Source organism: Trichoplax adhaerens, genomic scaffold (assembly GCF_000150275.1).
Source record: "Trichoplax adhaerens TRIADscaffold_14 genomic scaffold, whole genome shotgun sequence".
In the NCBI taxonomy this organism is placed as follows: domain Eukaryota; kingdom Metazoa; phylum Placozoa; class Uniplacotomia; order Trichoplacea; family Trichoplacidae; genus Trichoplax; species Trichoplax adhaerens.
Window position 1 is genome coordinate 1192817 of NW_002060956.1, and position 18092 is coordinate 1210908.

The 18092-nt window shown below is 32.0% G+C and overlaps 3 protein-coding genes across 3 annotated transcripts; 2 read left to right on the forward strand and 1 right to left on the reverse strand.

Moving 5' to 3' along the window:
• Nucleotides 1-3734: 3734 nt before the first annotated feature.
• TRIADDRAFT_30509 (uncharacterized protein) lies at nt 3735-5204 on the forward strand (the record flags this gene model as incomplete). Its single annotated transcript, XM_002116163.1, has 7 exons — nt 3735-3881; nt 3956-4090; nt 4185-4249; nt 4374-4433; nt 4528-4610; nt 4707-4810; nt 4899-5204. Coding segments are annotated over 7 exons (900 nt in total), but the record flags the coding sequence as incomplete, so codon positions are not given.
• Nucleotides 5205-6401: 1197 nt separating this feature from the next.
• On the reverse strand, nt 6402-9071 carry TRIADDRAFT_60249 (uncharacterized protein; the record flags this gene model as incomplete). The annotated part of the gene is made up of 4 exons (XM_002116263.1): nt 6402-6752; nt 6837-7155; nt 7485-7535; nt 8956-9071. The coding sequence occupies 4 exons, from the start codon at nt 9069-9071 to the stop codon at nt 6402-6404; spliced, it is 837 nt and encodes a 278-aa protein (XP_002116299.1).
• Nucleotides 9072-9400: 329 nt separating this feature from the next.
• Nucleotides 9401-11695, forward strand: TRIADDRAFT_60250 (uncharacterized protein; the record flags this gene model as incomplete). The annotated part of the gene is made up of 10 exons (XM_002116164.1): nt 9401-9461; nt 9680-9742; nt 9954-10138; nt 10236-10341; nt 10717-10781; nt 10886-10991; nt 11073-11154; nt 11245-11281; nt 11361-11465; nt 11594-11695. The coding sequence occupies 10 exons, from the start codon at nt 9401-9403 to the stop codon at nt 11693-11695; spliced, it is 912 nt and encodes a 303-aa protein (XP_002116200.1).
• Between the last annotated feature and the right edge of the window lie 6397 nt (nt 11696-18092).

Sequence of the window (18092 nt, forward strand, 5' to 3'; positions counted from 1 at the left end):
TTAACGTGGAGACAATTTTAGTTCTCTTTGCGCTAGATGACTTCATTCTTCTCCAATGGATATAAATTCTAATATACATTATAATATCCAGTTAGTAATAAGAATTCCATTGGATTGGTAGATCAGCAGTTATAGCGATGATCCAAGGATAGAGAATTACGCACAGCTGGATCCACGGCTAATTCCGATAATTATAATTTTGTCCATGTAGCAACGATAGTCAACAATAGATACTCATTATACTAGCTTACTTTACTCTAATGGATCATAGCATACATTAAAATATTGAGTGAGTTGCAAAGATATCATTAGATGAGCAGTATAATGATAGTCGCAATGATGATACTACGAATCTAGAATAGAGAATTCCGCAAAACTAATCTACGTGTACTTCCGATAATTTTGCCTCATGATTACTAGGGTAAAAACAACAATCGCGATGTACAATTGCTAATAAATCATTAATCATAGGTACTGGTTTTGAAAGCCGAATGGAATGATAGCTCATTTGCTTACTTTACGTGGTCTGGTCAGTTTGTCAGGAAAAGCAAGAGATCCTTCGATTCAAATGACTACATCCAGATTAGCAGCCAATATGCTAATCAATTGGGTATTAAAGATGGGAATGAGGTAAATACTCGTACAGGGCTGCCCTTGAATAGCTATTATAAACGAATCTTAGCCGCCAAGTTTAAAATTGATTCATATTTTGCTCGTATTCCTAGCTGTATTATAACCCAAAGGTAAAAATATGTTTCTAATGTATTATACTGGTATTATTTATAGATTGTTATCAGCGAAATTGAATCAATAGACAATTGTTCCAGTGCCTCCATAGAGCCTGCAACTAGCGATGATTGGGAAATTTTAGTAAGCTTATCTTTTTCCTTAATAAAGATCGATGCGTTATGCGCTAGTCCTTTCCAGTGTGTGTAATTATGAATCATGAATCACATATTATTGACGATATAGGAACTAAATTCTCAGTATGTGGAATCAAATTTATTAAATCAAGTACGCGTCATTTGGCCTGGACAAATTATGCCCATGTGGATTCATGGTAAAGTTTGCGCTTTACTTAAGATAGGTAAGCCAATAGCATAGTTTAAGTATGAGTCAATAAAAATTCGTTTAAGCTATCGGAAATACCTACTTATTGTGAAATCAAACTATGTAATTCTAATATCTAATTTCTATTTAGTTGATGTCGAGCCAGCTGCATCATGCTTATTACTAGATAATTCTACCAAGTTAGTTGTTGCACCTAAATTGCGATCTAAATCATCATTGGCAAAAAATACGGCGAATTTTGACTCTAAAGCATCGGATACAGGTAAAGATAACCAAAAATTAGGGTCGACTACTGAAAATGAAGAGAGTATCGGATTTTATGATCAGTTGTGGTCTATGTTTTCCACATCACAATCAAGAAATAATATTGAAAACGAAGATAGCAACAATACTGGAGATAGCAGTAAATATAGTTTAGAATCGTTACAGCTATCAGGAATCGATAGGAAATTTAGAATTCAAGATGGTGATCTTTATGACGATCTTAGCAATATTTATTCTTCAAATCAATACACATTGGATGTGCATCCCTCTGACATGTTGAGCCTTTTACCATCTAGGCAACAATATGTCAGTAATAAAAACATCATGGTTGTCGTTGAGTGTGACAGCTTTAGCCTTAACAAAGATTCAAATGATAATGGAAAAGGAAAGAGCAAGGACGAAGAAAAAGATTTAAAACCTTCCAAAGGTAGCAATCTTAGGAAAACTATAGTATATATTACTGCATGTGAAAAAAAGAATCTTGACAACGAAGATAGTTCGTTAGTACCAGTAAAAGAAAATCATATCAAAATGTCATCAATATTAAGAAGACAGCTGAACTGTAGTTTGGCAGCCTACGTGAAAGTGAAAAGTGTGACTGCTACAGAAGCAGTAAATGCAGCTATCATGACGATTATATTGCACCCTCTCGTAAAAATAGTATGTATCAATAGATGGTTCATGATATATCATTCTGATAGATAATGAAAAAGCGCCCTCATTTGCGTTCAAAATTTAGAATATCTGAATATAATAAATTATTTTATAGAACACCAATTTACTACCAAATACTGAAATAATAAAGGCTTTCGCATCGTGGGTAAAAGAATGTTCCACTGGATTACCAATACCCGTGATTGACGGCTCACTACTATCTTTTCCAGTTAAAATCAACGGCAAAAGTTAGTATTAAAAATCTCGTAATAGGAATGTGGTAACGATATTGTCTTGTTTATTAAGATAACTATGGATATTTATTCCTATAATTTCTAGATAATAAAGTGGAAGTGGTATTACATATCGAAACTTTTTCTACCAGTATGCTCTTTTCTAGTTCCGGGTTGTTCTATTTTTTACTTTGTCCTCAAAGCCTAGAAAATGTAGATATTAGCGTCGGAGGTCTATATAACGACACTGATATCGCGAAAAGATATCCAATATGCAATTTAGAAAATGTCGATTCATATCATCCTGAATGTCAATATTCTCAGCTAGGGTAATGCCAGTATTATTATCCACATTCTATAATGACAAACTTTTAAAATATTTACTAAATTTTTTGTAGTGGCTTTGAAAATGAACTTGAGATAGGAATACAACATTTACTGCTTGATTTGAACGGCGCCCAGGACATTGTGACAATTAATGATGGTGGTATCATAATCTATAGCAGTACTGGTGAAGCGTCAGGATGTGGAAGAACTGCTTTAGCTCATGGATTATGCCATCTAGCTAGTAAATGGCCCCTGCTAGCTCACATTCAAGCTATTCATTGCTTATCAATGCGAGGTATTTTATTCAATACGACGTATTAACCTTCTTGAATATTTTTTATTACAAGTAAAACGCAAAGTTTGTATAGTTAATCGTTTGAAATAATAAATTAGGTAAAAGGGTCGATCAAATTCGGCGATTGCTACAACAGACATTTAAACAAGCGGTATATCATCAACCATCAGTTATTTTACTGGATGATATTGATTGCATTACGTCGTTGTCTCAAGATCCTGCATTGGAAGTTGGGGAAGATGCAACTTATAAGTTGAGGATTGCAGAAAGTAAGTATAATTTGATCATCCCTTTCATTGTTAAGTTTATGTAATTTACAGATTATAGATAACTGTCTGTTTATGCTATTTATAGCGATTTATGAAATCTGTAAAAAAACAATTTCCAAGAAGGATAGAATATCAGTTATTGCAACGTGTCGAAGCCTGGACGCATTACAACGAATTCCAAACTGGATTCATTTATTTCGAACAACTATTGACATAAAACCTACTACGATAGTAAGAAATGGAGAAAAGTTTATATGCATGAGTAACGGCAAAATTTTAACTTACATTTCTATTTTATTAAACTTTTGTTGCTAGGAGAGCCGAGCAAAAATTCTTGCTGCTATTCTAAAAAGGAGAAATATAATTTATGATGAAGACACAATTGATCTTAAGTATAAATTTGAAGCTTCTATAATTTTGCATCGTACCATTATTTTCTTAACTAAATCACCATTTATGTAACCAACCATTAAATGCATTTAAAGTTTGTGGGCCTCTAAAACTCATGGATTTCTACCTGGAGACTTACTATCTTTAGTAGATCGAAGTCGCCATGCCGCTACTAACAGACACATCACGAATAACTTAGCCACGAATAATTCTTTGAACGTTTTCAACTATGACATTGAGAAGGCTCTAGAAGGATATACACCTGCAGCCTTACGTGGTGCAAGCCTACATTCTCCGGGGGATTTATCCTGGCAAGATATAGGAGGACTGAATGATATCAAGGCTGTCTTAGTAGAAACTCTACTTTGGCCATCAAGGGTTAGGATTTTTAAAACATACCGCTAGTATTTATACACGATTTATTAAATAACGAATTTCACGTACTATTATAGTATCCAAAATTGTTTGCCAGTTGTCCTCTCCGTCTTCGTTCGGGAATTCTACTATATGGACCCCCTGGTTGTGGTAAAACACTTCTTGCTGGGATTGTTGCAAAGGAATGCGGATTAAATTTCATAAGTATTAAGGTGTCTTACTGCTTTATAAAATTATGGATGGGTTGTAAATTTTTATTCCCGATATTAATCAAAAGAATATGCAATTTATGATTATTTAATCAAGGGTCCGGAAATACTTAATAAATACATTGGTGCTAGTGAGCAAGCTGTTCGAGATTTATTCGTGAGGTAATTTGACGTGTAAACTTGAAATGAGTTTGTGTCAAATAACTGACTAGTAATAACAATCAATAGTTATAATCTAAGACTCGTTAAACCAATAATTTTCAAATTTTTAAATTTTTTTTAAAAGAGCTCAATCAGCCAAGCCATCCATTTTATTTTTTGATGAATTTGACTCGATTGCACCCAGGTATGATTGCGAAATTAATAAACTATTTAGACATTACGAAAATTTAGTATTGTAACTTTAGTGCTGAAATTTGTTTATTACACGATTAAAATAGGCGAGGACATGATAGTACTGGTGTTACAGATCGAGTTGTCAACCAACTCCTCACTCAATTAGATGGAGTAGAAGGCTTGGAAGGTTACTTCATATCTGTACTTTCAATTAGTTAACCTTTGGTATAAACTAATAGAATTTATGCAATATTTTAATCATTTCTACTTTTTATTGTTATAGGTGTATATGTACTTGCTGCAACCAGTCGACCTGACTTAATCGATCCAGCACTTTTGCGCCCTGGCAGATTTGATAAGTGTTTAAGATGTGATTTGCCAACAAAGGTATCGTATCAGTCTTAATTTGTATAATACTAATATGTATAGCGAGAATGGAACTATTCCCTACTCATTTGGTATCATTTTTTATTAGCAAGAACGAGTTGAAATCTTGAAAGCGCTTTCACAAAAATTAACCTTATCAAAAGATGTTGACCTAGATGAAATTGCTGAAAGTTCTGAACATTTTAGTGGGGCTGATCTGAAGGGACTCTTATATAATGCTCAGATAACATCTATACATGAAAGCCAACAGTATTATACAAAGGTATCAAATACAGTCCAGGATTATCAACCCAATAAATTTACAAATAAAGAAATACTACTCATACACGGTTTCAATGAGACTCCACGATCTCCAAATGATACCGAAATTAAAGAAATCAATGCAGCGGTATGAAATAAATTTTAGAAGGGCTTACTATACTGTATAGATAGACATCGCCGCTATTTGTTGATTTTATTTCATTTATGTTATTTGTCTTAACCTGTCAGTTGATGCCATTAATGTCATCGAAGAGTAAAGGAGCAGACAATATGAAGCATAACTCATTACACCAACAAAGTAATCATTCGGATAAACGTGCAGTCACCATTGCTATTACGAATGATCACTTAATACAAAGCGCTTCAGAAATGAATCCATCGGTTTCTGAATTTGAGCGCGCGAAATATATAAGGATGTAAGTATTGCTGCGATCCTCATATAATTCAGGAATTACTTAGGACCCTGATTCTTATCTCATATTGGTTCGGTATGAATATCGAGATAGATAGAAATTTATTACATCACAGTTTACTAACTCATTGCCGATTTCTGTAACTATAGATATGATAACTTTGTTAAGTCCCGTACTGGGCTATCGCAGTCATCCGATGAGGATACTAAGGGTAAACGTGTTACGTTGAAGTAAAGACTATTTCAAGGTATATGTGTAATAGCAATATTTAGATATGCTTGATTATTCTTATTTGTTGTATCAATTCTGACGAAAGCAAAATGGTGATTGAAAAGTATTGATAATAGTACTGTATACTGTAATCAAATTAATATGACCATATTTTTGAAGAAGATAGCATACAAGATTATAATTTGGAATCAAAAAATTGTGATAGTGGTAACATCTCTAACTAGAGCCAATGAATTTATTTTTTTTGATATCTGAACGTGAAATTAATATCAGATAAAAATTACTATACAAGCTATTAATCTTATGATAGCATCAATAATTAACAATCAGAAATTGAAATTTTATACTGGTTCGAATCAGTTTCAATTCCTTTCGTGAAAATTAACTTATTAGCAAAATCCATCCAACATTGAAGAAATATTTATATCTTGTTACAAGATTTACTAATATTTTTAATAATGCCAGTTTTTACCGAGATTTGTGATGTAATGAATTGCGTAGATCGCAACGCATTTAATTCTGTGATTATATATAAGCTGATAAATACTGCATTAATGCCAATGAGAGGCTGAGAAAATTTATAAATGTGATTTTATATTCTTTGCCACTTTCCCTATAATCAATAAAATATGCGATGTACCATTTAAAATCAGATCGATTCCTGTAAAAATTTCTTGTAACTATGTTCACTTTTTTTTCTTTTTGCCCTTTGGAGTTGATTGTAGCCTTTTTACATGTAAAGGTTTATAAAATTTAGATAGAGACAAATTATGTTCAGTTTCGGTCTTTAATATAGGATCTTTTGTGACACTAACGGCTGCATTATCAATATTGGGATTCTTATTACTCAAATTTGCCTCGTTATTTTCTGTACAATGAGTATTTTTCGTTTCAAACGATTGAGATACATCAACAGTCTTACAAATGCTACTTTGTGTTGAAGTCGAAACTTTGGCCAATGTAGAAATCCAAGGGTAATTAATTTGTGGTACCCGTTCGATGATATTATTAATACAGCCGGTGAGTGAACACGATTTCTTTAATATTATTGCAAAGGAAATAATTACCTTGATTAGAATGTTATAGAAGGGAAAAATTAAACAGCAGTGCTATTAACTGACCTTAATTCCAATTGCGATTGCACTATTAATACCAAAATGTGGAGCAATTTCTTTGCTAAGATCACTTATACAAGCTGCATGTATCGTATTGGTTGCACACAATAGCAATATTTGTCGCCGTAGTAAATTGCTACTTATAGAATTGCAAATTAAAGCCATCCTCAATTTCTTTTGCTCTAAAGTTCGTATAACTGCATTGATTCCAACAACAATATCTTCTTTAGTAAACTGATCGGGCTTGGTAGATATTTCTTGTTGATCCGCCTTAGATTTAAGATCACGGGTACTTGTCTTACGAAGTAGCTGGCTGGGTGAATGGCTACAGTTACGCAAAGACGTTTAATACAAATGTCATCTTCTACCATCAACTGAGCATTAAATTATTTATTTATGTGCAATAATCTATCGTTTTCCATATTTAATTTAACGTGAGAAATTTAATTTATTGCATGCGCGTACTATTAAAAAGTATTCTTTCGTGGAGCTAAAAATATTAGCAGAGTAACATGAAGACTTGTCATCATTCGATATTTCAAGTATCGAAACGGACATAAATCAACATTAAGTATTGTTGCATATTGATAATTTCTGATGTTACGCGTATCATTTCCAATATGTGAAAGCAGCGTGCTTTATATTACAAATCACCTGATAATTTCTTGTAAAATAAATTGGTTATCTTCAGGGCTCAGTACTGACCTAGATGACAAGATAACGATTCGAAAATTTTATCCATTCGTTTGAGATAGCTACAGGCTGCAAGTTATAAGATGTAGCAAATATGATGCTGTACTGCATAATGAAGTTGCGCATAAGATATTACCAGAGTCATAAGATATCGAGTGATAAAATTTTATTATTTAGGATATCAATTAGTTAGGGTTTTATTAATAAAAGATTATTTTACATGGCTTAGACTACGGTATATATTATATATATATGGCCGCATTAGAGTGATCAGATCTGATAAGAAAAATTTTTGAATGGCTACCTCAGTAAACTGTAATTGCACAAGTCTATACGCGTATGTGCTCACAATAGTATGATATAGAGGAAATTGTACAGTTCTACAGATGAGTTTGTACAGAAAAGATCAACTTACGGCCATTACTTGGATTATTACTATATGTGACGCATATAGAGGAGTTCCTACTAAATAGTTTCATTAGGCTACTATGATTAACTCTAGTTGTTACGAGTAATAATTCTTAAGATGAAATGACAGTAAAGATCTGCTCGTAATCAATCATTTTATTAATTTAAACTTATATGAGCAACTACATTAAATTACATTACAAAACCGGGTAGACGTATTTATAAACAGATAATTGTAATAGATGAATGCGAATTTGCATAGAAATGATCAGCTTGTAGTCAATTACTTTTTAGTTAGACTGCTAATGACTAACCGATGCAGATAACTGTATCCTATCAGAAGAATAATACTGCAGCTCTTATATATGAGTTTGCATAGATAAGATCAACCGTTCACTTTTTATCTAGATTAATATAACTAGCCGGTGCAGGTTAATTATATTAGCAGAAAATGAATACTATAGCTCTCCTAGACCAACTCCTAGTTAATTACTTGTTAGATTACTGTAACGAATCCGTACGGATTATATTATTAGAAGATAGATAGTTCCTACGATGTGTTTACATAGAAATGATCAGTTGGCACAGTAGTTAAATCATTTTTTGCGTAGATTACAAGTATTCGTTTACCCGTATTAGGAGAAAAAAGCTGTAGAAACTGCATTTGGTAAAAATGAGCTTGCACAGAAAAAGATCAGCTCGAAGTTGATCACTGTTTTACTTCGATTACTACTACTGGTTTGTACCGATTATACTAGTAGAAGGGTAGATCATTCCTACAGATGAATTTGCATAGAAAAGATCAGTTTGCACCGTAGTTGAATCATTATTGACGTAGGTGCATAGAATAAGTAAATTATTATACGGATGTTTTATTGAATCGTGAATAATTATGATACTATTACAGTATTCTATTTGTGGTACTGTAGAAGATAGCTGGGGAAATTGCAATTGGCATGAGCTTGCACAAAAAACATCAGCTCGTAGTCAATCACTTGTAACTTAGATTACTTTTATGACTAACCATTGCAGATTATACGGTGAAGATATGTAATTCTTAAAGATGAGTTTGCGCTTTTGAGCAGATTTACTACGAAGTGTAGCAGGCTTTGCATTTTGATCACGTTTGATATCCGTCATATTGTCATCTTCCTTCTGCACGACCTCATCGATAGTTGGACCGTAGGCAAAGAATCGTCTATAGTAAATATTACAGCAGTCAGCGCCAAACGACTAAACCAAAGACATTAACAGTTGCTGAGATCGATCCGTCTATCCGTCCATGTAGTTCGAGTATGGAGAGCAAGTGTGCCGAACTGTACCCGTTTTAGTAGTCCTCGACTGAGCACAGTGTACAGTGTACAGTATTACACTTTGTACTGTACACTGTATGTCTGTACTCAGTCTGAGGATGTACACCTTTGCGGCGGCGCAGCCACATCCATCATCTTTTCGCGGGAAAAGCAAACATGGCCTCCGCTGCAAATCAGAATAAATGCCCTCAAAATCAATGGGTAGCTATTTTGCCAGGTTAGTTTTACTCCCTTCATAAATGATCAGACTGTTATTATAATACAATTTACTTTGAGCTATCATTTCATGATGATTAACTAGGTAATCCATTTTGATGCAATATCGACCGTTACTTGTTTAGTAATACATGCATGACATAACAAGTGGCATGCTAGCCCATCATCATGAAATGTAATCTATGATTCTTGTGATTCTATTCTAATCTTCATGGATAGCTGCCATCGCTAATACCAATGGAAGCAAAAATCGTATTATAACCTTAAGACATCCACGATTTGGTAAGTAGTAATATTGCCATCGTTTAACTAAAATTGCAATACTTGTAGAAAGCCAACCTGATGATGCCTAGCAGTATTTGCAAGTACTGCACAGCTGGACTTCAATAAGAAACATAATTCTTTTCATTAGCCATGTTCTACGTAATCCTCGAATGAATAATCTACATCGTAAAATGACGACAAAATTCGTATTTTCAATTATGTTACTTAGATATTGGATGCCAATTTTTACTTTGTCAAGAATCTCATTCTCTGTTTGAAATAATGGAATTTAAAGAAGAGCCACGATCCTGGTTTGTTAATAATACCGTCCAACAAAATGGAGCCTTATTAATATCAACACCTGTAGATCCTATATTTATGATTCTACCCTATCTTGCCAAAGTCAAGGACAAGGTACTTCTATTTGTGCAATAGCTAAGGATTATCTTACCACCCCCATTAAGTACAGTAGTTGACTCTGGCTCATACAAGTCTCTTTGATCATATTCAGTTCATACCAATGGATCAAATTCTAATGGATGATAAATTTCCATCGTGTTCTCGGTTATATGACTGTGTTTCAGCGAACGACTTGGCTAAAGTATGCGAATGCAAAGGTAAGATACGCTATTATTGTGAAATAAATCTCACAAACTCATGCTTTCATGATCAATATGAACATAATGTCACTCTGAATGGAAGATGACAATAATGGCAATTTTTATGCTAAGAGTTTACGAAAGATAGATGAAACTTGATTGATGCATTCATAGGAATAAGCGGTCTACCATGTGTTTTTTATATTGTATGATCTTTTTAAATCCACTCATTAATTATTAGACACTTTGTACGGTACATCTTCTACATTAAAGTATACGTAGTAAAGTTAGTCATGATTGGAAAGAAACCTGTGCTAATCATCTATACTAATACTATCATCAATGCGTGACACGTTGGCAACTTAACTTTAACCAATTACCTTATTATCATAGGCAGTGAAGATCTTTTTGCTTATCGATTGAGTACAGATAAATTAATAGGATGGATTCAAAGAAAAGTTAGTACTACATAGCTAAAAAAATTTTCATCTCCTATAAGAAAGGTGTAGTAGGTTGCCAAAGCTATCATTAGACTAATGAAAATGTCCTTGTTATCATACAGATAGAAAGAGTGGCAGATGATTTACGGCACCTGGGTGTCTATGCTGGAACAGGGTCTCAGTCAGAAACATTTACTCGTAGTTCTAAAGATAGCAGCACCAGTAAAGGTAGCTATATGACTAGTGCTAAACATTAACGTGGTTATTCTTATTCGTGATGTTTAATACTCTGCCATATCCAATGCCTAGATGACTACATCAAGTATACGTTCGGTCTAATATCGGATTATCTATCTAAAGATATTTGTGCACTCGTTGAGAAAAAGATGAAGTAAAGTAGATAGATGATATTAAAATTTTACACGATTTAATAAGTAATTCTTTATATCGTATTTCCATCCAATGTACTGTTTCATTTCAGCATTACGTCACAAAAAATAGAAATGCCACCTTCTAAGGTTAATAGTATTAAATTCTTTGCCTTCGATACGTATGCTAATTTACTGCGAAAATTTATATTTGTTACTGTTTATTCAGAAACTGAAGCAAGAGACAAAATCCCAAGGACCCACAGATGATTACACAAAATTTAATCCGCCATCAACGTTGGCAGCTCAAGTTCAGTCGTCTCATGATGATAAGGTACATTGACTGATTATACAACGTTGCTATGTTCTCATTCAGTCGAAGCTAATCGAATGATAATTTATCTAACAGCTACTGTAACACTCATACATATACTGATTTTCATCGTTAATTCCTTTTAAAAGGCTAGAAAATTAACCTCAAGTGAACGAAAATTAAAGAAAGTAGATAAAACCAATATAAAATCAATTAGTAGCTATTTCTTCCGAGACAAAAAAGCATCGTAAATAGGCTTCCTAAGCGACCATGCGTTCTATATTCTGTACATATATTCGTATGTAGTAATACGCGTATGTAATATAATTTGATCATGTTCGTATGGCATTCATTGTAATAATATAATTATTAAACCTATCTGCACAACAGAATAAGTATTAAAAAGTGTAACCTTATACTGGACTGCTATGTCGGCAATTTTTACATTCAAGTTTACTGTATGCATGATATTCAGAAGCACCTGGTTCTTTATCTGAAATGTGTAAGGCATGATTAAAAGTATTAATTCTTTTCATAAAGTGTTATGTTCATCTAAAGACTTTACTATTAGCGCAAAGCTACGAGTATAATGATTTTAATAAATGATCTGTCAGATGCCGTGATAGATGCTAAAGGAATTCGTCATATTTCTACGGGAAGATTTCAAACAAATAGCGTTTCCTTGTTTTCACATTCTAACTTATTATTATGCTGTGTAGCAAAGGTTAGTGTAATTTCGTTCTCGAATGTAAATTGATTGCCAGCAAAATAATTTAGACCATTGCCTCTTTGCTATTTGGAAGTGCAGCCATATGATCCTAACAATGTAGTACAGAGAATCGAAAAGCACAAAAACAAAAATATTTGTGTATTGTTAGAGATTTTGATTATATGATTTAGGGAATTATTTTTCAAAGGAAATTTTCTATCTTGTGCATGAAATCTTTCAACATGATCGCAGCCTCGATTTTATTTATTTTATAAAAAATGGTTGCTAGGATCTAATAATTATCCCTGAGCTAATGATATTTAAATGGTCAATTTAAACAATAAATATTTAAAAAATGCGACAATAATGCGTATCATTAAGATACGTACAAGTCTATGAATACGGAACAAAAGCGCATAAAAAGGAAATTTCATTCAAAATTTATTAAATTGATATTAATAGTATATTGTACCGTACTGTTTTACTCTGCGTAAATTTGAATTTAAAAATTTCTAGTACTTTTAAACTTTGATTATGTATTTAGTTTGGTTTCAGCGCCCATCATTATTTATAATATTCTAGCTAATACACAAATACCCCATTAGAGATATTGATAGGACGTAGCAATTAACCTGCCGATCTATGTAAAAGTCCTTGTAGGGTATAGCAAGCACTATTTATCTGACACTTTTGCAGCTATGAATTAAATGTACGGTATTATTCAGTTGGGTTGCCATGTCATCGGAGGATAGTTTCAAGGTAAAGAATTTTAGGATACAGGAATATCGCCTCTTGTCATAAACTTATCATGGTTTTATAGTTACCATTTGTCGTCTATCCTGCAAGCAGCCGAGTTTTCAGAAATAGTCTCTATTAATAATTATAGTTTATCTATTACTCAGTAATGCAATATTACAATTGATTGTTATTCGATGTCATTATCGATGAACAAGCAGGTGATATCAGCAAGATACAAATACCTTTACAGTAACGTTAATTTATCTTCTGCTTATCTAACAGATTTTAATAATTTTTCTTATTCTCCACATATATGAAATTGCATGAAATGTGAGACATGGCGAATTAATCGAAATCTTAAAAGGAAAGAATAAATATTCGTATAATCTACCATTCCATGTTACAAAGGTACTATAGTTATTTTCTTATATTGAAATTGATCAAACGAAAATTTTCAATATGAATTGAATAGAATAATAGAATAATGACTTAGCATTTTCATCGCCTTTATCTCCTTTTCCCAATTGAAATTGGAAGGGTCTAAATTTTATATGGAAATCAATTCATCAATGATCAATTGAGGTACTCAGTTTATAACGTGTCATGTGTGTGGTGCCATCACCAACATGAGTTTAAATTGAATGCGATTGAATTTTAGACGATCCAATTACTGTGATTAATTGCTTAAGGAATCACTGATTACATCGCCATTTTTAAGACTAGACTACTAGCTGATTGATATCAAGTTAGAGAAACTAGTGTTAAATCAATAGCTAGAAAACAGCAAGGAATTGACTACTTCAATTTAAAGTTATGTTATAGCTTGTACGATAAGCGAATCTTTTAGAATGAAAATATTTCTATTTCATCCTTATGATTCAGGTATGGCTAATACTATCTATATGCTATCATCTTATACTTGAGTAACTATATTATAATATGGTCAAGCTATTCGTCTATTCCATGTATTAGAGTTTTATTAATTATATTATGAATTTTATCTAATTTTCCTAATCATGCAACTAGCTAAACATTTCTTTTGTGACAGATAAGGCGTTACAGTAACATCAGAAATAAAAACAGAATCATCGCTACCCTGACGCATGATCTATCTCCTCTATTAATTTTCGGCCAAGCAGCACAACAACAAAGATTATTAATAATGTAAAATAGTGAGGTATTATAATTATTATTAAAACTCAATAGACAAGAATAATACTTGGTGATTAATTAAGAGCGAGGTCAAGGATGAGGTCGAGCGTAGGAAGTGCAGTAAATCCTGTTAAAATATCATCCGTCCAGTTATTATTCTATCATCACGTAAAATAAAATAAATTACATTTGATTATCGGTATATAAAAACAAGATACATTTCTTCCTAAAACTGAATCGAATTTATCGATGTCATATTGATATAATTACCAGTAAGTGGTAGCTAGTTTGGCTGGCTATTTGACTAGCTACGACTGCGCACTATAATTATTCTTATAATTTGACAGCCATTCTTGGCAGGCGTGTCTGTAGAATTAACAAGTTTCGCTCTTAATAATCTTAATAGCGACAAATTAGTCTGATGCATACTTTGGACGAGATGGTCAAATTCTGTAGTACTTTACTTCAAATTACTACGTATATGCGTACATATTCGTATTAATAAATTGTTGATCAATTTTTATTTTGTGTCAAAGTTGCGTTAAGTCGACCAGAGTGCCAAGAAAGTGGAATCAAAGTTTGATAGAAGTTTTGTAGTTTGATTTCTACATATTTCATTTCATTACACTCATGCCAAGATTTCAATAATTTGGAATAATTTGCTGAATCTATTATAGGGAATGACAATTTGGTTAGCTTAGTAAATTAAAAGTATGATGCTATCTGATTTTGAATCCTACTAACCTGATAATCGACTTTAAAATTTTAATACCCACTTTCTCTTAGAAAGAAAGAAGAAAATTTACACCAATATCACCTAAAAAACTACTTTATTTGTTGCTTTAATGCAATAGATACTGCATAATTTATATATTGATTTCACTACTATTTGAAATTCTACTTGAAAATTAGACAGCAGGGAAGATTTTTAAATTAGTGGTATTTTCTAGTAGTGAAGAAGTTACGATAAATTAAGACTAAAATAGAAAATTTAAAGAATTTGATATGTTTCATGTAAGAAAATAATATCGAATGTGCAGTACAATAAAAGGTGTTATTCAGATGTTAGCTTTAATAATGTTTACCTATCTAGATAAGCATATCCAATCGTAGAATAGTTGATATTGAAATGTAAATATTATATCATGAAGGAGATACCACTATTTAAAGTGGTTTACGCGGCAGAAAGTATACGTAAATTAAGGTAAGTAATATTGAACCAAGGATATTTATCGAGTCTATAATACGAATCAATTATCCTAGATTATTACTACGGCAGTAAATTTTATTTATCTTACTATCCTGTCATCAAAGCTACGTCTTAATAAATCATTTATTAAAAGTTTGCATATTATGCAACTATAGATTATCAATAACATTATAGGCTATCATTATATGTTTTCTTATACAAAATCAGAAAATAATTATCCTTGCAAGCTTCCAGTAGCAGTCTGTAATAAGCAGTATAGCTTTGTATGTAAAAGAATTTAGCTAGATGCTCATTGCATATCCTAGTTGATAATTTCGCCTCGACACATTGTGAAGAAAATTAACACTTGAGGATAGCCATAGATCGGTAGTCAAATAGCTTATCAAAATGGAAATATAGCCTTTAAAAGTCATGTACAACATATATTCATTACCCTTCGCTGTATAACTTGGATTTTAATTTAGCATTGGAATAAATATGGTCTATGAAATACCGGCATTTGATAGATTATTTTGTCATTGATCATGCTCAAAGCTAACCTCTAGGTGCAATGATAGCAAATGAATAAGCTATGTATAAATATTCAAACTGTCGTCAGTATCACAGCACTGACAGAGGATTGCACAACTCAAGCTAATTTTACGATGTATGTATATACATGATGAATAAATATTTAGCGGCTTATTTATTCATTAATCATGAATTAATCCTTGATTACTAACAGTCGCATGTCTATATAAACATATATTCCAGTTAGTATTTCTAATTTATGGTTAAAGCACACAATTTTTACATTATTTCTTTAATACATGTAAATTCGTATATTTGAAAGATGAATATTTGCTACCCCCAAATCGCCTCACATTGTCATGAGTAAATTAATAAAAGATACGTAGGTGCAAATACACTCTCGCTCGTACTATTGCATCCTAGCAGAATTATATAGTTTTAAAATTGTTTTGAATCTAGTGGTACATACAGTATATGAAAGATTAGTATTTAGACTTTGTTTACAATGGATTACGAATTTTATCGAAACAGTAATTATAAATTTGTAAAAGCCATTTAAATATATAATTATATGTTTCTAGCGAAATTTCGGCATCATCGATATAAAATCATTTAAGTTCAATTTAGTTGGTAAATATCCACCATCCGTAATGGATCAATACTTGATTCTCATTTATTATTATTAACGAACTAAATTAATTTATAGTGACGATAAATTAATTGAACAAAAACCATTTGCGATATTTTTGCCTATCGCATATAATAATAAGATTGTAAAGTTTTAAATTCACTAAAAAAAGATAGATATCAGCTACGAAGGATTAATTTTGATAACTTATTTTTTGTCAACAACTACCAATAAAACTGATGTAGAAGAACGACAAGTTGATCTGACTAGAACTAAGTCCATACTGCAACACGAATATAACAACTGCACGGGTTTTTATTTAAGCTTGAAATAACACATCTACGAAAGATCGAGGTTTAATGACTCATTTGTCATCGGTTATCAATTATAATACCATGTAAAAATAATAAACTTGTACCAGATAGTCATAATTTTACAGTTAAATCGATACAAGTGCGCTAAGGACAGTGATAGATATATTTGTATAAATGATTAGATTACAATTTCTATTTCATACAATATACTAAATACAATCAACATGGAGTGAAATTAATACAGGAAGAAATCGATTGCAGTCCTGTAGAATATATCAATCCATTAAAAATGGATGTATCTTAGGTTTTTTGCCCTACTTTGATGTTTTTTATATTATTATAATTCATTCTTATTACTATTAATAGGAATAATATTTTTTATTAAATTTGTAACAATAGGCAAATGATTATCATTCTTCAGCGGCTAAGCTAATCAAGTTGGTATTGCCATTCTAATTCTAGCTGTAAATTTAATATTGTATTGATAATGTAGACATAATAATTGTCGGCGTTGTTGATTACCATTTTATTCTTCCATTTCAACCCATTCTTAATGTTTGATTGTTGTCATTCTACCTTATTCCTTTATCATGCCAGTAGGGTAAATTATTGTAGAATAGAAATTAATTTTAACTTATAAATGGTCTAAATCTGTCCATCACTGGCAATGACGAAGCAAGATATTATAAAAATAGATTAATCAGTGTAAAAGATTTGAATTAAACTTATGCATACATCGAAAATAATGTAATAATGCTGTATTTGCATTCCAGCTGTATAAGTTGATAAAGCACAAAAGAACAGTAGTATTTCAGTATTGTCCAAGTCTTTATCTTCTTCTCTTTCACACATTTACTTTCTCTATTAATCCAGTATAAATTTGAATGTTTTCGGGATACATCGTCTTCAACACTAATAACTTGAAATACTGTTCGTCGTCACTATATTGTGTCAAAGCAATTCAAAAAAATTTGAATGTAGATAAATTCGCCGCCAACTAAAGTTTGAAGAAACCGGTCTTACTTTATGGTATACAAGATTGGTCCTATTTATCCATCGTGAAAGGCGTCAAGACGTAAAATTAAAGGTAAGTTAACTAACTCTATCCCGTATACATTTGTATATGTTCTTTTCAATAATAGTATAGATACTGAATGCCTTCAATGAAGGCCACTATTCATTTTTGAGCATTTTCTAGCCTGAAATGACTTTATCAAATCGGACTAAAAATCTTCTTTTTAATCCAAAATCCATTATTATTTTATCGAAAATTTCCCTCTTAAATATTTTCTGGTGATTCAATGCCGTCTATTTTTGATCATTTAATGTGGACAACGATACTATGATAAAAGTATCAATCAAATGAAAGCTATAGATTATGGGATGA